The following is a 24,500-nucleotide window of genomic DNA, read 5'->3' on the forward strand; positions in this document are numbered from 1 at the left end:
GGAAACCAAGCGGAGGCTTGGGGATCGCTTTGCAGAACACCTACGCTTGGTTCGCACTAAACAACTGCAACTCCCAGTCACAAACCATTTCAACTCCCCCTCCCATTCCTCAGACATGTCCATCCTGAGCCTCCTGCAGTGCCACAACGATGCCACCCGAAGGTTGCAGGAACAGCAACTCATATTCTGCTTTGGGAACCCTGCAGCCCAACGGTATCAATGTGGACTTCACAAGCTTCAAAATCTCTCCTCCTACCGCATCCCAAAACCAGCCCAGCTCGTCCCCGCCTCCCTAACCTGTCCTATCCTTCCTCCCACCTATCCCCTCCTCCCACCTCAAGCTCCACCCCCATCTCCTACCTACTAACCTCATCCCGCCCCCTTGACCTGTCCGTCCTCCCTGGACTGACCTATCTCCTCCCTAACTCCCCACCTACACTCACCTTTACTGACTCAATCCCCGCCTCTTTGACCTGTCTGTCTCCTCTCCACCTATCTTCTCCTCTATCCATCTTCTATCCGCCTCCCCCTCTCTCCCTATTTATTTCAGAACCCCCTTCCCCTCCCCCATTTCTGAAGAACGGTCTCGGCCCAAAACGTCAGCTTTCCTGCTCCTCTGATGCTGCTTGGCCTGCTGTGTTCATCCAGCTCTACACCTTGTTATCTCTGAATTAGAAGAGTGCTGGAATTTGAGAGTTCTAAGGCTGGAGTAAATTATAGGAGGTAGAGAAAGGACAGGTCAAAGTGGGATATGAAAATTTCATGAGAATTTTAAAAATTGAGCCATTCCTTATCTGGCAAGGGGCAATGGTCTGTGAGCAATGGATGGTTGGGATTTCACGTGTGTTTGTACAGCAGCAGAGTTTTGGAAGATCTCAAGGTTACATGGGGTAGAATGTGATAGGTGAACCAGGAAAGGTAAAATGTGAAATGTGGATGAAGGTTCAGCAGCAGAGGAACTTGAGCAAGGCAAGAAAGGAACAAAAACAAAGTTGCTGGAAAAGCTCAGCAAGTCTGGCAGCATCTGTGAAAGAAAAAACAGAGTTAACGTTTTGGGTCCGGTGACCCTTCCTCAGAACCCTTTCGGGTCACCGGACCGGAAACATTAACTCTGTTTTTTCCTTCATGGATGCTGCCAGGCTTGTTGAGCTTTTCCAGCAACTTTGTTTTTGTTCCTGATTTACAGCATCCACAGTTCTTTCGGTTCTTATTAAACAAGGGAAGAGTTGGGCAAATTAAGAAAGTGAGAATAGACAGTCTTAGTGATGGAGTGGCAGATGACAGACCCTTCAAGCAGTCTGGTCCAGTCTCTAATAGGAGAAAGAATTGAGATCAGTGGTGAGGGTGCAGAGTTTGCGGCAGGAAGTAAAATATCTTAAATCTTCTCGATATTTAATTGGACAAATTTTCTGCACATCCAGTTAAAAAGACAGAAAATGCTGGAAATACTCAGCATTTCAGGCAATATCTACGATTTTAAAAAAGTTCATTTTTCCAGTGCAATTACTTTTGGCCAGGACTGTGAAAGTGGAGTCTTTTATATTTTGCCAATGCTAGTTTGGATGCTTTATAGATCATTTTGTTGGTCATTTTGTCCATGTTAAAAGTTTGCACTTAGATAATATTGTGTGAAGATACCACTATATTTTAACAATTTAAAAAAAAAAGTAAACCTTTACTCTATTGCCAGATGAGCACATTTTGGAGCTTCAATTACCCACACCCTGGCAACCATTTTTTAAAACATTAATTCTTTTTTTCCTTCTGGAACTATTCAACAGATAAGGATGTGTTCCTAAACTCTGACAACAGGAAGCATATGAAAATGGCCACCCCTTTGAATTTTCTTTCCAATTTATAGGGAAATATGACAGTTCAATTCTATTACCTTCTTGCTCTCCTGCAACCATCCCTTCAGCAGACAGTGGTGGGTATCTGGAAAGAACTAACCAGACTTTACAGTAGGAACTGTAGAGGATCAAACGTCAACTTCAACCAGCTGCACATGTGGAAATCTGATACTTGCTGTTCAGGATGCAGTTTTCCTCAAAAACTTTCCCAAAGTGTCACCTTGCCATCTGATTCCCCTTCCAAATACAATGAAAGACGTGATGTTACTGTACCTTTTTGGTTTTGAAATTAAACCCACTGGAAAAACGTCAAACTTGCCCATTCCAGTGTTATCTAGTCTTTTAGAAATGTGGTAAGTCTTAACAATTGCCAGTCATCTCCATCAATAAGCATTTATTTTAAAAGTGCTGCCTCCTTGTTTCAGAACTTGGATTATTGTTGGAAATGTAAATAAAACATGTTTTACCTTCTCTCGGTCACATCTTTTTTCCCTCTTAATCCTCCCTTTCTACCCCTCTGTTTTGTTTTCTGTACTTGACATTGAATTTAGTATTTTCATTGTCACTTTCTGGTTCAGACTTTGCACTACTTATTAAGGATCCTACAGTCTGATTGGTGAAGGAGGTAATGATACCGGTTCATGGAGGGGAGGTTCCATATGTCCTGTAGAGGGTGTTGTTTATGTAATTGGCTGGCACTTCCAGTGGAAGTGGAAAGTCTGTGTGCAAGTGTTATAAATGACAATATACTGTACCATATATTCACTACAGAATGCAAAATTCACTTTTATTTCTTCTTATTTGCATTTCCTGGCTGCCCACAGCAACATAAAAATCAAATCTTGGGGTCAGCAGTCATGTGTATCAGATCTGGTAAGATGGAATGAAATGCAACAAATTCCCACACACCGTATTACTACTTTTATTTTAATTACATACACTATGGCCATTTAATTCATTCACTAACAGTTATGCAATTTTTATGCATTTGTGGGTACTTTGTGTAGGGAGTCAGGTCAGCATCTATACATAAAGTTACAAAGGTACATTGATTTTAATCAGTAGTCTGCCTTTGGACTCAAATTATATTTGGAGTGTGCTTTAGCTATGTCTGTATCATTGTCCTTGCACCTTTTTATTCAGATGGCTGAATGAGTGCTATAATTAATCAACTCATAACTCAAAAAATTTTGGTACTCAGTCATACAGCATGGTAACAGACACGTCAGTCCCACCAGTCCATGCCAACCATAACCATAAACTAAGCAAGTCCCACTTACCTGTGCTTGGGCCATGTTCCTCCAAACACTTACTTTTCATGTACTTATCCAAATGTCTTTTCAACATTGTAACTGTACCCAAATCCACAGTTAGTTCTCTTTCCCTTCATGCTTATATCCCCACTCCCACATGGACGCAAATACATACATCCTCTCTGTCATGAAGCTGCTGGTTCATTGCAATGATAGTTACAAAACTAGTCATGCTTGTCATCTTGCCTGGTGCCAGTGTCAGTCTTTCAGTCCCACTAATAGTGGGTCATTTTATTATGGTATCACAGTCAACCTTATGCTCATACACATTTACAGTAGTAGCTATTAGATAATAGGAACACTCACTGAATTTCCACAACTTTAATTACGATCTTGGGAATACCTGTGGTATTTGTACTGACATTCTAACTAAGACAAATGGAACTCAGTGCAGACCCTGCACAAAATATAGAATTTTTTTTTTTGAGAATGCAGTTTTTTTAAGAAAAGGATTGTAGGTTTTTATGTCTGGCCAACAATTAAAACCATGTTAATTATTGCAGTGACGAAGAAGTTTCAGTCCTCTGGATATAAGTCTTACTCGTGAGTTACATAATGGTGTGAGTTTAAGCAAATAAGTAATGTGCGACATTTCTAAATTATACAATAATGAAAAATAACAACAAGCAAAAATAATTTTGTTCTTTTACAGGGTGGCCTAAGCACAAGAGATGAAATGTGCTTGTCATATCTTCTATACTACCCAAAAATTGATCTTTCTAGATGCGAGAGTCTTCCTGAAATAGCTCCACAGTTGCAATTTATTGGAGTGAAAGAAATTTACCAACCAATCAGGTAAATATATTTTCTATTATTCCTTAATGTGTGACCATAACAGCTACTAATGGAAGATTATAACAAACTTTTCCTAAACTTTAAATAATTTTTGCTGAAACAGCTTAGCTGTGATTATACGTCAGTGCCATGTAAATAATAAAGCATTTCAAGCAATGCACTACGAGAATGTGTGGCAAAATCTCAAACAGCAACAATAGTCCGTATAGATATAGAAGATTGAACCTACCTGACACATTTCTGAATGACTGTGAATTTAACTTCCTCTCATGGTTTATTTGGACTTTCAAAAAACCCATGACAAAATTGAAGCAAAAGCCATACCACTTCAGATATACCACATTAGACAGAAAATGGCAAATTAAATATTGACAAATGTATTGTACATTGGCCTGAAAGCAGATTTGTTGCAAGATGCAAAACGACCCAATCAGCAGATCATACAGGTCTGTGAAAGTGGACTTAAAACAATTCCAATACTGGAGACTAAATGGAGCAACAGGGCTTGCAACAATCTGTGAGCAATAAGGGCAACCACAATGATTCTTATTCATCAGCCCTACTTAAGACTCACTTTAGCTGCTGCAAGTATTGCTACAGGAAGGAAGATATCCTGTTTGCTAACAAAGTATTCCCAATTGTCATATCCTATACATTGGCAGGATTGATTAAAAGTACCTGCCTCAGTGATTGCGAGCTCTCAAGACCTCCTATACATAGGTGCGAGAGAAACAGGTATTAGTACGGTTAGAAGCAGCAAGATAAAATTTACACACCCTTTTATACACAAATACTCATTCTTCACAGAAGATATGAACCTAATGTTAAATGTTCTCTAACTATAGCTTTAGATGTGTTGCAAGCAAAGAAGAAACATTTACCCATTATGAAACACTGCTTTAGTCAACCAAAGCTGTTGGTCTTATTTGAAGTGGCAAATGCCTTCACAGAATCATAGAATCCCAACAGTGTGGAAGCAGGCCATTTAGCCAAGTCCACACCAACCCTCCAAGAAACATCCCACCCAGGCCAGACACCCTACCCTACATTTCCCATGGCCAATCTACCTAACCTGCACATCTTTGGACTGCGGGAGGAAACCCACGCAGACACAGGGAGAACGTGCAAACTCCACACAGACAGTCGCCCAAGAGTGGAATCAAACCTGGGTCCGTTGTGCAGTGAGGCAATAGTGGTAACTATTGAGCCACCCTGCCAGCCACACCATTTCACTTCCAACTGGTAGGAAAGCCACAAATTTATTTTGCTGGAGCGTTCAAATTTTTTTTGGAAAGTCTTTTTTAGTGGATTAGTGGAACTTAGTGGATTAAAGCTGATTGTTGGAGGTTGACCAGAATTTTCTAGTTCTCTGAAGTCATTGGGGAGGTGTAGTTGCCTGGAGGTGGCCTTATGGTGACAGATAAGGAGAGTGGTGTGCTTGGCAAGTTTGGAGGTCTTCCTGGATTGCCAGGCTCCAGCTGCAATCATAGACCACCCTGTGGAAGAGGTACTTTGAGCTAAATTTTAAAAAGCGTTGGAGAAGGCATCTCCGACTTGCAGCACATTGTCTTATTTTGCAAGGCCAGCATCTTCACCTTCTGAGCTGGAGGGTCATCTATCCCTTGTCTTTAATTGGACAGTAGACTTTGTCATCTGGGTAGTCACTGATCAATTCAGTCAAAATCACAATTGCATAACTGTTCTCTAACGGGTGGGGCTTCTGACCCCCATTTGAGTGTGATAGTAAGGTTCAGAAACCTGCTGTCAAACTCCAGCTCCATACCTGACACAAAATCCAGAATGGTACTGTGCTTGAAATCATGAAACTTTTCCTTACAAAAGTACCTTGGCTTCCAAAAGCTGCTAGCACGCTAGGTCAAAGACAGGCCCCTTATGCAGGGCACAAAGAAAATAGAAAACATGGTAAGCTATCAGAAAAAATAAATCTCAATTTAGCAGTGAGGTAATGAAGAGCACAAGTTTGGTTAATTGCAAGGGAAAGCGGAAAATTGAGCTTTGGCCATGTGGTAGCAAAGCAGCTGAATTGAGTGAGAAAATAATGAGTTGCAATTTCAACAGCACAATAGAAAATACCATGTTCAAACTTCTACAGGGTCTGTAGCGAAGACCTATATTTACAATCCAAAGGCTTAGATAATGATCTGGCATCATAAATTCAAATCCTTGATTGGCATTTCAAAAATTTAAATCTGAAATAAAAAGCAAGAATGAGCAATAGCCACAAAACTACCAGATTTTTGTAAGAAAAGTAGTGTGTCTGATACACCAATGCCTTTGGTAGGAAATCTGTTATCTTTACCCATTGCGGTCTGTATGGTAGACTGGGAGATGATCTAACAAATCACTTAGACAGGAATGACAATAAGTGCTGACCCTGAAAAGAGAAAAAAATCAATTACAATGACACAAACCTCTTAAGAGGTAAGTATGCAAAAGAATCATATTCTTAAGAAATGGAAGAATCTTATTGCTATGTACAAGTTGAGTAAATTACATTTGATGTGAGGAAATATATTTTGTAACCAACTAGTCTAATTTTAAAATGCATCTTCAGTATTTGCACGCAAGAGCGGAAATTTTTTCCAGTTGTTTATTTTTATGATAGAACATTAATAATTTGGAAGAAACTGTTAATCTAGTGAATTACAAAAAAGGAAAATTGACCAATAAGACTTTAAACCAGAAATGGATTTTATCCGATTTATACTAAACTATATAGATAGGATATGGGCTAGATGCTGGCAAATGGGACCAGGTCAGATTGGGATGTCTGGTCGGAGCGGACAAATTGGACTGACAAGTCGGTTTCTGTGCTGTATGAATCTGTGACTCTAATAGAGAAACTGCTGTACAATTCACTTTGAAATATTTATTTTCTGTATCAAGGACATGGCCATTTATCATCAAAAGTCCAAAGAAATATAAGGATCTTTCCTTCACTGAAGCCATGAATAAATTTCAGTGGTCTAGGAAGAAGGGAAGAGAATTTAACAGTCTTGTACATGGAATTGAGATGAATATTAGATGTGCTAAGCATAACCAAGAAGAATGGCAGGTGAGTATATAATACTGACGTTGAATATGGAGAGGATGTAATGCTGTGTAACATCACAGTGCTGGTAATTAATCCAGGCTCGTACAACGGGGAAGCCTGGGTTCAAATCTCACTAAGACAGCATTAGTAGAGAAAGATTTAAATTCAAGGCTGAAATTAGCCAGCAAGGAGAGAAGAGTTGAGATGATCAGATCAGATGAGTTGTCACTGAATGGCAGAGTAGACACGATGGGCTGATCAGCCTACTTCTGCTCCTACAAATGTCATCTTCAGGGGGTGCATACCCCAAAATTGTACACTGCATTTAAATATGTTTCATAATGAAATCCAGAAAATAATATTGGACACTTTGAATACATTGTGTTCTTTAATATTTGCTGAAAGATTTTAAACCAAAACAAGATGAATTTGCAAACCTTTTCATGCTACTCACTGTAGGTAATTAGATATTTAAGCCATAAAAAAGATTTGTAGTTGAAGTAAACAGTTACAGGGAAGGTTGTAGTTCATACTAAACTGCTAATAAACCCATTGAAGATTGGAATGAGACTCATTCCTACCGAAGTCCCTCAGTTGGTGAATGAACCTTGTATGCAGCAGTAAAACTTTTGCAATATGTCCTGTACAGCTCCTTCCATATTGCTAAAGATCTGTTTCACAGCCAGAGGAATCTGAATTTTGAACAATAGCTGTTAGTAATGTTTCAACATGATTTTTTTTTAAAGAACATATGCTCAAGCGTTGAGAGTTCAGTGCATGGTGGTTAAGTTGCTGAATCATAATAAAAAGTTTCTGTATTTATGCTGTACTACACAAATATTGGGAAAGTGACCAAAAGCTTGCAAATGAGAGAGGTTTTAAAAGTATGTCTTTAAGGAAGAGTAGAATGGTAAAGATGCAGAGAGACTTAGGGAAGAGATGAGTTAGCAGCTGAAGGCAATTCTAGAGTGTAAAAATTGAATACACAAGATGCCAAGGTGAATGGCAAAACCATACAGGGTTTTGAAAACACGAATAAAAATTTTAAAATCTAGGTTATTCTGGAGGGGTAGCCAATTTACATATGCAAGGATGGGGTTAATAGATGAATGGAATTTGGTGCTTGCAAATTAGGATACAACCACTAGAGGTTTTGAATGATCAAAGTTTAGAGAATACAAGGTGGCCAGAACATTTGAATAGTTAAGTCAGGAATAAAGCACGCATGAGCATTTAAGTAGATGAGCTGGGATGGGATACAGATAGATGTTAGAGGTACAAAATCAGAAACACAAAATCGGGTTCAACAGGATGCCACAGTTGGAATGGCCTGGTTCACCCTTAGTGTCAGCAAGAGGAATCAAGACATTAGCACAGGAACAGAATTTGTGAAGGAGGTTGAAGACAATTACTTCCAAATTCCTAATACTAACTGGAGGAAGTTCTTCCTCATCAATACTGGGTATGTCACATGCAGCTTGCTGGGTCCAAGGATGTGGAGAAGTGATGGTGGGTTGACTTAGGCATCATGCAAAGTGGAAACTAAATAAAAACCAAAAGAACTGCAGATGCTGTATATCAGAAACAAAAACAGAAGTTTCTGAAAAAACTGACTAGGTCTGGAAGCATCTGTGAAGAGAAATCAGAGTTAACGTTTTGGGTCAGGTGACCCTTCATAGGCCCTCAATTGGCCAGACAAAAAGTCTCTGTCTGGATCCATCCTTTGCTCAATCTGAGACCCCTCGAAATGAGAGATGTCCATGTGCCTCAGATGCTCATTGGCCAAATAATGTTATATGAAAAAATAAGAATAACAGTTGAAGGGGCACCAGACCCAAAACATTAACTCTGATTTCTCATCACAAATGCTGCCAGACCTGCTGAGCTTTTCCAGCAACTTCTGTTTTTGTATCTGATCATATGGTGTGGAACCTGATTTGCTTTTAGCTGGAGTTATCAAAGAGAAGCATTTAGCTGAAATAGAGCAGGGACCAAAAATGATAGATCGTTAGATTCGAAAGGCCACGTTGCAGATATGAGAAGCTTTCACTACATTGCAGCCTTGGGCTTGGGTGACATATCTAATGTAAAATTTGATCAAAAGGAGTCACTATTGCAGGGTCAGCATTCAGACACAATCTAGCTGTTTTCACTTCCTGACTTCTTAATGTAATATGGAATGAGAAAGCTGATACTGGATATTGGAATTCCGTTTGTTCAATCTCATAAAGCACCTCAGGTTAATGTTTATTGATGGTCCTAGTTAGACCAGCAATAGGAAGATTACCCAGTCTCTCACTGACAAACCACAGTTTGCACTGATCAAACATCAGTATTCTGATAAACATCTGAGCGTTATCTAAACGTTATCTCTTACCAACTACACAGAAATTTTGTGCACAAAAGTAGGGTATATCCCTGTGTGGATGTGCACACATTCTTAATTGGCTAGACAAAAAATTCTGTCTAGATCCATCCTTTGCTTAATCTGAGACCTCTGAAAATGAGAGATGTCCATGTGCCTCAGATGCTCATTGACCAAATAATGTTATATTAAAAATAGGAATAATAGTTGGCCTGACAATTTTAAATGATAAATGGTGGTGTAGTTCAAAGCTTGATCAAGACTAATTTTTCAGTTTCTACCCTACTGCTCTGAGTGGCTCATCTTGTAAGTGAGAAACTTTAAGCAGCCTATATGCTTACATGGTGAAACGGTTTTAATAATACAAGGACTGATTTGGTTTTCTGAGACTTTTGGCCAGAGAACCTGCTCAACCATCACTTCCACGAGTTGCACTTTATTATCACAAGTCAAAATACCAGAATTTTTTCCTTAAATCTATTAACGCAGTAAGATTACCACTATTTCCCTACAGCAGAATGAGGAGGCAACAGCCTAAATGCATCATAAATAAGAGATAGCTAAAATTCAGTCTTTGACACAGGCCACATTTCCTTTCGTATGAAATAGGATAGCATGCTAGTGGTTACTTTGTCATATGTTGCTAGAATCCAAATCATGATATTTGCCTGTAGTTCTAACATAGCCTGAACTGATTGATTGGTGTATTTGCAATGCATTGGCATTATTTAGTAAATTCTTTTAATATGAGTAGCAGTTGAAAGATTATTACATTCTTAGAAAAAGCTCAATTTCAAAGATTGCCAACTTTAGTCCAGATTGACTGCCTCCAGACAACTGTCACTTACTGTGCCTTTAACCTTTACTTTCTTTAAGTAATTGCATTTTTAATGGCATCATTGCCAATGGCCAACTAGTTACCTATTTTAGCTTATAGTGCAGTTGCAGCATTAGAGAAATACTTGTAATTTTGTGCTCCAAATATTCCTATTAAGACTGTGTAGAACACAACATTTTCCATGATCAGAGATTTGTAAAGTTTTTTTTTTAAAAATATAGGTACATGGTATACCAATATCACCACCATCGTTAAAGCCTTGGGAACGAAAATCAGAAATGGAGCCAGTTACCTGTCGAACAACTTGGCAGTACTCAGATCCACTCCCTGTACTTTTGTCATTAATCTTACATATTGTTCTTGCTGTAGGAATGTAATTTCTTTGTATAAACTTAAGTGTTCTTTACATTTTCACATGTAAACTCCATGCCGAAATTGAATTTGCACTGTCAAATCACTTTCATCTTTGAAAGATAATCCTTTTCAGTAATAAAGTCACAATTTTGTTAAACACTTTTGCATTGTCATTTCAATGAACCTTGGGACTGGCAAAGCATTGCCATGTTTCTGTTTTGATTAAAGACAAGAATCTCTTCAGAAACAAGAGCTCTGCCAGATGTTGTGAATTATGGCCTTTTTACTCCTGGAAAGGATGACATCACCAGGAGTATCGTGTGTTTCACAGCTGTATTTTAAACATTCTTGACAAACAAAATTAAATACATGTTTGAGAGCCAGAATTTCCTAGTTTTTTTTCTATAATTACCGCAAGGCTGTGAGAAAATTACTCCAGGATGTGCGATTCACTCTGACGAGTTTAATGGAGAAACAGCATGGGGAAAATAGTTAATATTCCCATGACCTAAGAATATTAGATGTTGAATAATTGATATTGCAAATAATCAAACAACAGACAAACATGAATCAATTTGTCACTGTTATTACTGAGACACTGGAAAATTGGCCATACTTCTCTGACCTTGCCTGAAGTACATCAGAAAGAAGTCTGCCCAGTTCATTATTTGGCATCTGATTTAGGTACAAGAATATCATGGTTATTACAGGTCATCAGACAATTACTGATATTACAATCTATGTAGATCGCCTGAGGTGGCTGTATACAAAAATATCTGTACTTGACCTCTCATTATGTGATTACTTGCTTTAGGCTAAGTTAATTTAGAACTTAATCTGAATCAGTGTCAGAGGTGCAAGCTGAACATTAAAAAACCCCCATTGTACTATTCAGACAATTGACAAATTGTACATTACTTTGTGTGTAGCTCTTCTCTCCAGAAGTGTTTGGGCTGCAGAGGGTGTACAACAAAGGCTCACTAGGATTGACTCCTGAAATGGCATAATAAATGAGGGACTGGAACAGTTAGGATTATTTTCACTAGAGTTTAGAAGAATGGGAAATCTTATAGAAAATTATGAAATGGTACATAACACATCTGACTACAGACCAAGAGACTGTAGGTTCGACTCCTACCTGGTTAATTCTTCAAAAATTTCTCCCCTGTGTGAGTGTGTCTAGTACCAGAGGTGTATGTAATCTCAGATTAAAAAGTCACATTTAGAACAGAGGTGAGGAACAATCTGTTCTGAGGGTTGTCGATCTGTGGAATTCTTTATCACAGGGACTGTTGAGTCTAGGACATTCAGCCTGAGGTAAATAGATTTTTAATCTGTAAGGGAATCAAAGGTTATGGTGAAAAAGGCAAGAAAATGGAGTTGAGGATTATCAGATCAGCAATAATCTCATCTAATGGTTAAGCAGGCTCAATGAACTTTTGGCTACCCCTACTCCCAGGTTTTATGGTCTAGGGGATCAGACAGGGTGAACAAGGAAGGAGGTTTCCAATAACCAGGGACTCCAGAACCGGGGATCATATTTAAGGATATAGGTAGGCCATTAGGACAGATGAGAAAATTCTTCATGCAGGTAACAGTGAGCCTGTGGAATTCTCTGCCACAAAAAGCAACTACGGCCAATATATAGAATGTTCAAGAAGGTATATATAGTTCTTAGTGCTAAAGGGATCAAACAGTATGGTTAGGATGCAGGAATGGGACTCTGAATTGCATGATCAGCCATAATCATTCATCTGAAATATACTGGTAAACTGTGAACAGATCTTTGGATCCACTTGTGAACTTTGAAAAGACTGCAGGGTCAGCACCATACGCTGATTGGTGACTATACATCTAAGATGCACCTAGCAGGGCTACAAAGCCTCAGGGCATCAGCCTGCCACTGATTTTACAGATTTTAAGAACAATGGCAAAAAGGCAGCTGTTCAACTGTTCTGTAAATCATTTTGACACAATAGTAATGCATACAACCCAGTAAGATGTACTGCATTTAATAAGAACTTAAGAACCAAGAACTTAAAAGGGTCTTGGAAATGAGCCTCAGGTTTCAACAGTCACATGGATATTAAGATGAAATTAGATTACAAGTCACATCTATTTGAGGAACAGTTAACATTTTCAGCTACCATATGTTTATGAAGAAATGCATGATCCTATACAAACACAACTGAATTTTTCTGTGACCAAGGAAAGCATTGCAGTTGATTTATAATTAAATGAAATACACCACTCAGTTTGTACAAAGCCCACAAAAGGGACAATATGTTGATCGCTTTAAACTGACCGTGTTAACACAAATGTACAAATTTATCAATGGAAAAAGACTTCCTAAACTGATATCAATGCAAATACAAAAAGAAAGCTTTTAAAATCTTTCACTTTTCATTTTTGAGCTTTTGGGAATGCATCTAACAAATGGAATCTTTATGAACGTGGTAAACTCCAGAGTGTTTAAGGTCAAAATTAACTAACCTAGGAAATTATAACAAAACACCTAATACCCAAGAGACCCATTAAACCGAGACCCAATGGAAAACATTTACACCTGTAATAACACTGAAGAACAGGGTTTCTGTGGTATTGACAAATGCAATATTAGGCATATGACCAAACACCTTCAGACCAAAAGAAAATAAACATTTTAGATCATGAGCTTATTTAGTTTCAAAAAAATAAATAATGTATTAAAAATAATTAGAGTGTAAACGATTTGGTCAAAGTCAAGTTAAAACAAATTGATTGCAGAAATCAAAATTCAGAGACAAGCATGTGACTTGGGACCCTGCCAAATTTATAGAGTTTTAATTCCTGAAATGATGTGTATTTACTACACAGAGATGATATGAAAATGTCATGACTGTAAATATGAATAATCACACAATTGTCTGCATATACTTGACCCAGAAATTACATTATTCTGCTATTTAATTTTGGCTGCAATCTAAATCAAAACATGCCTTAAATTTCACCCTCTCAAATCTCAACCCCAGTATCCATAAATTGATTGGATTGTAGCACATCGCTAATGTAGTTCGTTTAGACCAGAACATCTACTAAGTAATTGACACTTTTTCTTTCTATATCACCTAAATAACAGATACTTAGCGAAGTAGGACATATTAAGGAGGTGGGATGCTCCACAAAATTGCCAAATCACCAACTGTTAGGATTAATCTAATAATGTTGCAATAATTATCGTCTGGATTTAATTGCAAAGTGTAATGTCAAATGAGGTCTGACCAGGAAGTTGGTGGAATGACCTTTTATTGCACTGAAGAAAAGTTGGGGCAAATTAAGGTAAAGTCACTATAGTTTTAACAGACCTTAGGGCTGCTCGCTCAATAAAGAGGGACAACTGGTAGTGATTTAACCTGAGGAGAGAGGTTGAGAAACAGAATCCTTCATAGTAACCTCAGCCTGTGCAGGAATTGAACCCACACTATTGGCAGCACTGCTACACAAACCAGCTGTCAACCAAATGAGCTAAACCAAGCCCTTCAATGCAATAAGATAAAGCAGTGAGCCAATGACTAGTCTGCCAATGATACTTGCACCACAGGAATTAAATAACTGTTCAGTGCCTTAAATTTCACTGAGAAGGCGATAGCAACTCAGAGCACTCAAGTGGTAATGATCCAATTCTGACTTATGTAATATTGGATCAAAAAAAATACAGCAAATTTGTGATGCAAATAAAATAAGAAGTAATACTGTTAAGAATTCTCGTCCAGGAATCCAATTCACTTTCTGTTTTCAATTTGTTGTATGGTTATAAATATTAGTTTACACAAGTCTGTATGTTTTAGATTTTTGTCTACTTTATTCAATTATTGGATAAGACATGTTTGATAGAGATTAATGCCTGCAAAAAAAATGCTATTAGGTTATCTCCTGCCATTGGAAGTCTCTATGACTAATGCACCCATATCCAGTAAACACTGACTGTACTGTGGTGCCTGGAAGCATGTAGCAACTGGTAGCACTAAACCTTATTGCTGGAGTTGCTCCACAATCGTAGCAATTCTAATCCATTTTAGACAGAATTAAAACCAGTAAAAAGGCTGCTGCACAATTTATTTCACTCCACTTGGCAACTTGGATTTATTTCCATTGGGTAACAGCCAACAAAGTAGTTATTCCATGGCCCGTGGGACACCGATTGTAATCTTTTAACTACCAGATCAACCAAATAGTCTCCAGTTCCAGAAGAAATAATTTCTTCAACATTCCCAATAAGCTGCAGAAGATCCCTTCAGGCTAGCGTTATCTGTCTACTACTTGCTATGATGTTTGATTGCAGAGCCAGCATGGAGCTACGGGCATTACTATGCTATTCAAATGTCACTATACAAGCAGCTCAAAAATCTGAAAAGAATTATACATACATTTTAAAAGGGATTAACAGCAACCGTCAATGCCAAACAAAAATGCCTCAACAAAAACATTGTAATTGAAACACGGGAATGCCTGCTTATCTCAAATACATTTCTCTCTTCCTTAAAAATACCCTGAGTCAATTTATTTTTCATACCAGAGGGTAAACCAAGACTTATCTGTGCCATTTGCTATTGACATCTGCTAAAATATTGAGCTGAGAACAGTGCAACACCAAACGTTTCAACAAGGTAAGTAAGATTTCTTCTGCTCATTGATATATTGAGCAACCATAATATTATCTGACCACAGATACACTTCCTGCATACAATGGTCTAGAAGCTCCCCATGCTATCTTTACTGCTTACTTTGATTGATATTTGAGGTGGACTGCTCTATCAATCTTTTTCTCCATGTCCAATGCCCAGTAGATCATCATCTGTCCTGTGATAGGTTTGTTGTTGTAAGGGTGAGTTATAGAATAGCTGGCATTCTAGGAAGCATATGAAGATAATCTTGTGCTGACTTGAAATAGGGTTACATAGAATTGCTGAAGTAACATGCAAACTGTGGGGAGCCCCAGTTATCAGGACAATTGTTAGCACCTTATAAGATTAGTTAATCAAAGTGTCCTTGATTTATATCTCAGCACCAATTAACACAAAGCAGACACACTGATGTAATGATGAAGACACTTTGGTATATTGTCTCTTTTCATTTAATACTGGCAAAAACATAAACATAGTAAATATGAAGCAAAATTTTAATTGTGGATGATTCCAGTTAAAATGCTCATCTGCTTTTGCATATGTTATGTTCTCCTAAAATGGTTGATTAAGGAATAAAGTCTTGTTTTGATCAGCGACTGTACTATGACAAAGCATGTGTGTGCTTTGTCCTTTCAAATAAAGGATCGCACAGTACATCGGGTGTCAGCATTAATAATCTCCTAGGAATGCAAAACAAAACCCAGCCAAGTCAAAGAATTTAACAGAATATTTCATCTGTCTGACTTATTTAACCAACTCTCAGATCAAGGACTGAATGGGAAGAAAGGAAATTATATTTAAACAGCATTGTTCAAAAGTTTACATTTTCCCAATTTTACTTTGAAGTATAGTAGCACTGAACTTTAGATACTGGCATGAATATCTGATGAGTTGGAAAAGTCTGGTTCACAATTTATATATTTTAGAATAGAACTTTTTGGAGTATATCTTTTGGTTTGAGAACTGGAACTTTTCAATGAAAGTTAAATGATAAATCCAAAGCAATTAACAATAAGTTTGGGGCGACATTGACTCAAGAAGGTCAGAGATAGAAAGGTACGACTTAGGTTTGTGATACTACCAATGTGACTGGGAATCCTTGTCCAATTTTGTTAACAACAGAAGTTATTCAGAGAACTTCCTGGAGTCAAGGAAATCTTCTGGAATTACAAAAGGTAGCTAATTTGTATTTCTGCCTCAGGATGAATCGTGTTGTGTCTCGTTGCCATTGCAGGCATTTCATTTGGGTTTTGAGGAAGAAATAAAACAGCTGGAATATTTTAACCTGAAGCTAGTGGAAAAACTTAATAGTGGTCTTCACAAAGCCCTGTGACAGAAAGCAATCAACGTGAACAATGGACTTAGAAAAAAACTGCACAAAAACTGTGGAAGCAGAGAAGGGGGGTGGGGGGAGGGGGGGGGAGGGGAGGTAGGGGGAAGAAATGTTTGATGTTATGTTGAAAGTCAGGTCAAAGAGTTAAAATGTTAGGTCACAAGGTCTTGAAAGAAAAGTGAAGGATTACTTAGCCAAAAGCAAATGGATGGAGCCCTATGCAAGATACATCTTGAGGAACAGCTGAGATACCAAGGACAATTAAAGTAAGTTCTAGAAGACTGTGGTATACCTTTTGGGTTGGTCTAGCAAAAGTAAATGAATTTGTAAGATGTCTTTGGGGAGTGGGTGGTGATTGTAAGAGTCTTAAAAAGTAGAACTGATATTATAATAAGTCATTATAAGTTAGCATTGCTAACTTTGTTTAATTGTTTGTTTTTATTAACATGAAATCTTGAACAAAAACAGAAATTGCTGGAGAAAACTGTTACTGTTTTTAAGAAGGGTCACTAGATTTAAAACATTAACCCTGTTTTCTCACCACAGCTGCTGCCAGACCTTCAGTGTTTCTCCAACAATTTCTGTTTTTGTTTCAGATATCCAGCATCTGCAGTTATTTTATTTTAATGAAATCTTGTGGTGTAGTTCTGTCGGCTAATTGCTGGCTGTTTAGGTTTCTTCTTTAAACAACCATGTAACAAGATCTTAACTGGTGACATTTTAATGGAAATTAAATTAGTAGGGTCAACTTCTTCACATACACGATAACAAACTGTATACTGCTTCGGAAGGAGGTCACTACGTTAGAAACAGATTTTACCACCTTTCACCAAGCCTTGAAGACTGATAATCTGAGACTCAACTCTTATTTTGTTTGACCATCTGATACATTTTGCAACTCATCATCCAACACTAACAACTCCAGGAAATCCGTTGTATTTGTTTTCAAGCTATACTGTTGTAGAGCAGTTACAGAAAACTGAAATCTGGAATCTGGATATTTCCTACCAATTTGAGTTGTCAAAAATGAGAACAAGCAGTGAATACCACGAAGCCATGAAAGTTCATGACACTTCAAAATAAATAAGAAATAAACCTATTGCATCTATTATATCTTTGGAAGAACAACTGTCTTTTCAATTGGAGTTTGATCCTAGACATTGAAAATACATCAATCCATACATTTTGTAAATAATCAATGAATGGTTTTGATTCTTTTGAAGTACAGTGAAGATACTTCCTAGCCTCTTAACATATTGCTTGTGATATTTTTCTGCATAATAAACTGTTAAGATATTTTGCCACTATCCTCCAGCTGGAGGCTAGCATTTAGAGCCATAGAGTTGTACAGCATGGAAACAGTTCCAACTCATCCACGCCAACCAGATATCCTAATTTAATCTAGTCCCATTTGCCAAAATTTGGCCTATATCCCTCTAAACCCTTCCTATTCATGTACCCATCCAGATGCCTTTTAAATGTTGTTATAACTGTACCAGCCTCCACCACTTCCTGTGGCAGTTCATTCCATACAAGCACCACCCTCTGCGTGAAAAATTGCATTTGATGAGTAAAGTGTTAGGAACCATTGAACAGACAGCACATTCATTATCCCACAAGTAGTCTTTGATCAAAGCAGAATCTCAATAGCCATGGAGACTACAGATGCCAAGAGACTCAGCTGAAATAGCCTCTTGAACGACCTGCTTTTTAAGATAATGAACAGGCTTTGCAGATTGCCACGGAGGACATCAAATATGATAAAATGTATTGTTTTAATCAGATATTTAAAAGAGCAGAGTTATATGTATTCTGGGACAGGGATCAAGAATTTTGTGTGGTGGACTATTTTTGCCTATTTGATGGAAGCTAATTTTTTTTTTTAAACAATGTGCTAACAATAGAATCCCTTTCCCTCCCAAACCTCCTTAGCATAAATGTTACACGATCCCTATTTTCATGGCAACCCATGAGGGAAATTGCTTCATATATGAAATTATCAAGCACTGTGATAAAAGACTGAGCTTTTAAATTTTAGTAAAAGCGGTTGTCAACATTTATTAGATATATAAATGCATGTAAAACAGGATTTTCTGAACAGAACCTGAATATTACAGCAAACTGACAAAGTATAGGAACGGTGTTTCAGTACAATGTTAGCTTTATGCTACCTTGTAAAAATACCAGATGACTTAATGTAGTTCAGTTGCTTATTGATTAGCTTGAGTTTAAAAAACATTCTTTCCCCATCACCTCCCAGGAAAAAGTTCTTTACTGTAGGTTGTCCAATTGGCCTGAGCCACATGACTTGAATTTAACTATTCAAATTATATCAATTTTCTTTTTGTTCACATATCAACTTTTGAATAAATTGTAGCTTAAAGAACATACTAACTGGTACATCATCTATAGTTGGTTGATGACAAAGATAACGCAATATTGACAAATAGTTTATTTAAGCAGCATTTTTGCATTTTGTTATACAGTCTAGTCTAATTTTTAAGTCCAAGTCTGAAAAACCATATGCAAAGCATACAATCTCAAAATGGCACAATTTGTATTAAAATGCATGATACATCCCCAGGAATATAAATATAGTCCTTTCTGCATTGTTCATCAAGATTACACACAATACAAAGGGGTGCATGTGTTACAAAGTCAGACTAGGTTTATTCAGTGCAAATGTTGCAAACACCAGACAATTGCAAGTTACTTTTTAGAAAGAAGTCTATAGATATTTACTATTGATATTACTGAGTGCATTCTAACTTCATTTAATGATTATAAGCAGGCACAAAGCCAAAGCTGTCAACAGTCAAATAAGAATAGAAAATAGGTTAAACTGGCACCATTTTAAAAAATGAGAAAAGCAATTTCAGCACTGGACCAGGCATACTTCTACCAATCGGAATGCCTTTTGCCTGGAAATTAGGTAAAACTAAAATAAAATCTACAATCATCAACAGAACTTGAAGATTAAGATTATGGTAACCTGGTATGGGGGAGAAAAATTCCCACGATGTTGTTATAAGCATCAAGAGACTTGACAATGTGTATTATTAAATCGGTGGCATTTGAATTTGCAAAGCACAGCATCTTAATTTATAAATTACATTTTCTGATTATATTGTTAGAAAGCATACTTTGGATATCTGTTTAATTTTCTATGTTATTTATTAGAATAAAGAATTAGGCATCAGTACATAACCCTGACTCTATTGATGTTTAATGTTATGCCAGTATTTGAATGCAATATCTATGTTAAATCTTCTGAATTTATTTTTTCACAGAAACCCAGATAATGATTCCCACTACCACAGCTATGATGACCAATACCATAATTAAGATGAACATCTTCTTACGAGATTTGCGCTGTGGGAAAGAAAAAGTAGTAAATCTAATTATTTCTAAACAATCGAAGTAAAACAAAAGCATACTTTAAATCCATCAATAGGTAGATCTCAAGTATGAGAAAGGCAATACTCATCTTTACATGGTACATGATAATTAAACAATAATTGTACAATACAATACAATTAACTTTGAAGTGAACTGCAACAACTTATATTCACATAGCACTTTCAAATTAATAAAAAAGACACTTATCAGAAGTGTAATAAAATCAAAATATGATGCTAAGTCATGTAAAGAGATATTAGACCAGAAAACAAAAAGCTGGTTAAAGAAGGTCTCTTAAAGGAGGAAAACAGTGCATTAGAGAAGTAAAGGAAGGATACCCTAGAGCTTGGGGCCTAGGCAACTGAAGGCACAGCCGGCAATCGCTAACCAATGAAAGTTGGTGATGAACAAGAGGCTAGAATTAGAAGAGCACAGATATCTCAGAGGATTGAGAGACTGAAGATAATGAGACAGAAAGAGGCAAGGTCATGGATGGATTTAAAAACAAGAAAAATGTTAAAAGCAAGATGTTGCTTGATCTGCAACCAATGTGATTGAGCTCAAGGAAGGAAATGAAAACCAAACTCATGTACCTTTCTAATTTACCCTAACCAAAATACAGACCATACCATACCTGATATTCCGCTGCTCTGCTTAGTTGTTGGTTTGCTTGCTGAACATGTACTTCAGCAGTTTCCACATTGGCTTCTATGCTATCTATAGAAACATGCAACAATATTGAAGTATGAACCCAAACAAAAAAAAACTCATATGTACAGGAAGAACTAACACAAATTCGCTGGACAAATTTCTCAATATCTTCCCAATTAGGACTGAACTTTTCTTAACTTCATTTTGTTTATGTGATTAACATACCATTTTCAAATGTGTAACAAAGGGGAAATGGCACACATGAATTCAATTTATTATGGTGATCATCAGGTTGGGGGGAGGGGAAGCATCCAGAAACAATTATGTTGGATACAATTAGTAGTCCCATGGAAAAATGTGGGCTGATTCAGAAACAGTCAGCATGGATTCAATGAGGGAAAACAATGTCCAACTTGCTGGAGATTTTTGAAGAGGTAACAGTGGGCTGATGAGGGGAACGCTATTGATATGGTGTAAATGGATTTCCAAAAGCCCATTGATACACAACAGCTTTGACAGGAAAGTTAATGGTCACAGGATAAAAAGGTACAGTAGCAACAAGGAAACTACATTGGCTGAAGTGTAGGAAGCAGAAAGTAATGTTTAATGGTTATTTTTTAAAGGGTGGAAGGGACATTTGTACTGAAGTTCCCCAAGGGTTGATATTGGGACAACACAGTGTAGAGCTGGAGGAACACAGCAGGCCAGGCAGCATCAGAGGGGCAGAAAAATTGACGTTTCAGGTCAGAACCATTGCTTTTCCTGATGCACGTAAATGATCCAGATCTTGATGTGCAGGGGACAATTCCATAGTTTGCAGACAACATAAAACTTGGAAGAAATGTGAATTGAGAGGGCAGCAGTCTCAAAAAGACTGACGTGGTGGAGTGGGCCGACACGTGGCAGATCAAGTTAAAAACACAGAAGTGTTAGGTGATTCACTTTGGTTCAAAAAAACAAACGCAAAATATTACAAAATGAAATGAATTGTACCATTCTAAAAAGTGTGTGTAGGAGCAGAAAGACCTGGGTGTACATGAATTTAAGTCATTAAAAGTGGTAGAGCAGGTGTATAATGCATTCAGTATTCTAGAATTCATTAATAAGGGCATACAATACAAGAGGAGGGAAACTTATGACGATTTTTCATAGGACCTGGTTCTGGATGCCACATTTTCGGAAGGATGTGAATGTTTTGGAGACAGTACAGAAAACGTGTATGAGAATTGTTCCAGGGAGGAGACACTTCAGTCATGAGGAAAAATTGGAGAAGCTAGGACTGTTTTCCTCAGACACAGCTAAGGGGAGATTTGATAGGAGTTTTCAAAATCATGAGAAATCTGGATGGGTTAGATAAGGATAAACTATTCCAGTTTGTCAAAAGGATCAAGAATCATAGACAGCACAGTTTACAGTGTTTTGAGGAAGAAGCAAATGTGGGGTGAGTGAACAAAAAATCATTTTCATGAAAAAGTAGTTAGGGTTTAGAATGCATTGCTTGGAAGTGTGGTGGAGGCAGGTTCAAATGAAGTATTAAATGATTATTTAAATAGAAAAATGATGGGCTACAAAGGAAAAAGCAAAGATTTTGACAACAAATTAGAATGGGGAGAGATTTTTGGTGCAGACATGAAGAGCTGAATGGCCTCCATCTGCACTATAACAATTCCGTGCTCAGCCTAAAATAATGAGGCATCAGCAGAGCTGTGTTAATTCAAAACTCATAGGTGTTAACAACCCAATAAACAGTGTTAAGTCCCAGGATTTCTCCTCAACTCCTTTGACAATTCTTTTTGTTTAACCAGCACATGCATGAGTTTGACTTAACCCAACAGCCACTTGTTATTTTTCTGTTTTTGAAAAAAGCTCTGGGTATGTACATTGTGTGCACTTTAGTGGCATAATCTACGCCAGTGAAGCACTAATTCAAGGTACTGCATTATAGTTTAATAAAAACAAAAGTTTTAAACAAAAGCTGTGAAATTTGAAGATACTCATCTGATTTCAGCAACTTGCTGCATACCACCAGCAATAACTCAGTTTTCTATCCTGAGATCAATTCAGCAAATTCACAGGAGCCTCCCCTTTACTAAAGGACACAATGGAAGTTGGTGTGCAACTTTTAAGTCAATGACTATTTTATAGAAGTTAACAAGAACTAATGGACATTAACATTTTAGGAAGTCTGTTTGAAGCTGCACTAGGTTCAGATTCTAATCAACTCTTTCCAGTGCCATACCAGCCAAAGTTTGAAGTAATACACAACTGAGAGAGACTATTATAGACTGACGATAACACAGCTGATTTATACATGCAAAGCTCTTCAGAAAATATTTTAGAACACAACAACAAAAAAAAAAAATCTTGAACTCACATGAATGCAATTTCCTAAAGGGACAGTATCCTTAGGGTAATTTGGCCCTCCTCCAATGTGACAATAGTTGCTTACTAGAATTTAAATGTTGAACAAAAGAAGAATTCAACTTCCATGATCTGGTTGCTTGCAAATTTGTCAGCTGCTAGCTAACAATCCACAGAAAGCCTGCCTAGGAGCCATAACGTGTGGTGGGCAGGCTAAATAGTGCAGTTGGCATTTGCCCCTCAGTGGCAGGAAGTCCCAAACTGTGAAGCTACCAGTCATCTAAAACTGTAACAGATTTTAAAAAAAAAAAAAAAAAACTTTGACATGGTATTAGTTTGGGGGGGAAAAAAAGTAAAAAATTTGTTTACAATATGCATATAAACGACCACATGAATAAAACATTCAGCAAGAAATGTCTGTTCATATATTACACAAGCAGCTTTCAGCTATTATGACTTTGACAACATTTATTGTGATAATTTGCTATGCCAATATTTCCCATTTAATTTGCTAGGTTACTCATCAAAAGCAATTGCAGTCTCTGGACTCTAAGATATGATGGAGCGAATTTCTTAAGCCTCAGTTAACTCAATTATCACCTTGTAAATGTAAAAACAGCCTTCTACTCAGCAATTAATCATACTTCAAAAGAATATCAAATCCTATTATAACAAGCCAAAACTCTGTAGCAAATGGAAAGTGTAGCAGGGAGGTTCTGCTGGAACTGTATAAAATGTCAGGCCACAGCTCGAGTGTTATGTGCAGTTCAGGAATCCATATCAATTGAATCTACTAATTTATAGAACAGGAAGAAAATCCTTATAAATTATTTCTGAAAGTGTGCATATCACACCACAATTATACATTTAATTAGCCTTCTGATAGAAAATATTAATCTCAATAGTGACTGCTATTTTTATTGATGTTTTAAAAAAATTTCTGCATCTGAAATAAAACAAACTTGTATAAATGTAGCACAGCTAAGGACACCATTGGAACAAAAGGTGCTTACCAACTAGATCTCCTTGCTCATGAATCATCATTCCCAAGTCTTTAAATATTTCGTTAATATCCAGGATATCAGACTGAAATGAACAAAGAATTAATTTTTGATGAGGTTATGTAAATAAAATTGTTCCCATGGCTTGTTGCAGCAAAGTTAGTTGTGTAAAGTATCTGTCCCCTAATTGGAGAATTTCTGATTAAGAGATTCCTCTCCCTCCTCATTTGAATCTACATTTCAAATTTGCTGCTCAATCAGTTTCTGATTTTATTGCATTACTAATAAACCAATGCAACAACTGCATAAATAAATGCACTTTTCAGATTTGCTACACTTGAATTTAAAGATCTCCAAGATCTACAAAAATATTAACACAATATGCTTTGAATATACAGTATTCCTCAAACTATAGTTACGAAATACTTTCAGGGTAGTCATAAAGCTGGGATGTTTTTCACTCGACTGTTGGAGGTTGAGGTCATTGAGGTTAATAAAATCATGAGCGGCATAGTGAAGGT

At 37.2% G+C, this 24,500-nt stretch overlaps 2 protein-coding genes across 4 annotated transcripts in view; one reads left to right on the forward strand and one right to left on the reverse strand.

Moving 5' to 3' along the window:
* Positions 1–11,568, forward strand: part of moxd1 (monooxygenase, DBH-like 1) — a 99,261-nt gene extending 87,693 nt beyond the window's left edge. Inside the window, exons 9-11 of one of the 2 annotated variants that reach the window (XM_048596865.1) lie at positions 3,816–3,958; positions 6,866–7,034; positions 10,438–11,568. In XM_048596865.1, the coding sequence (XP_048452822.1) occupies positions 3,816–3,958; positions 6,866–7,034; positions 10,438–10,593 (468 nt within the window). In that variant the 3' untranslated portion in view covers positions 10,594–11,568. The remainder of the gene's footprint in view (positions 1–3,815; positions 3,959–6,865; positions 7,035–10,437) is intronic. The other variant, XM_048596864.1, reaches the window with a different exon arrangement.
* Positions 11,569–19,004: 7,436 nt separating this feature from the next.
* The window catches only part of LOC109924072 (syntaxin-7-like), a 35,543-nt gene continuing 30,047 nt past the window's right edge, over positions 19,005–24,500 (reverse strand). Inside the window, exons 7-9 of one of the 2 annotated variants that reach the window (XM_020524090.2) lie at positions 23,992–24,064; positions 20,601–20,683; positions 19,005–19,939 (exon numbers count right to left, since the gene is read on the reverse strand). In XM_020524090.2, the coding sequence (XP_020379679.2) occupies positions 19,844–19,939; positions 20,601–20,683; positions 23,992–24,064 (252 nt within the window). In that variant the 3' untranslated portion in view covers positions 19,005–19,843. Of the gene's footprint in view, positions 19,940–20,600; positions 20,684–20,712; positions 23,066–23,991; positions 24,065–24,500 lie in introns of those variants that run through there. The other variant, XM_048596866.1, reaches the window with a different exon arrangement.

This window comes from Rhincodon typus, chromosome 5, assembly GCF_021869965.1.
Source record: "Rhincodon typus isolate 14 chromosome 5, sRhiTyp1.1, whole genome shotgun sequence".
NCBI lineage: Eukaryota > Metazoa > Chordata > Chondrichthyes > Orectolobiformes > Rhincodontidae > Rhincodon > Rhincodon typus.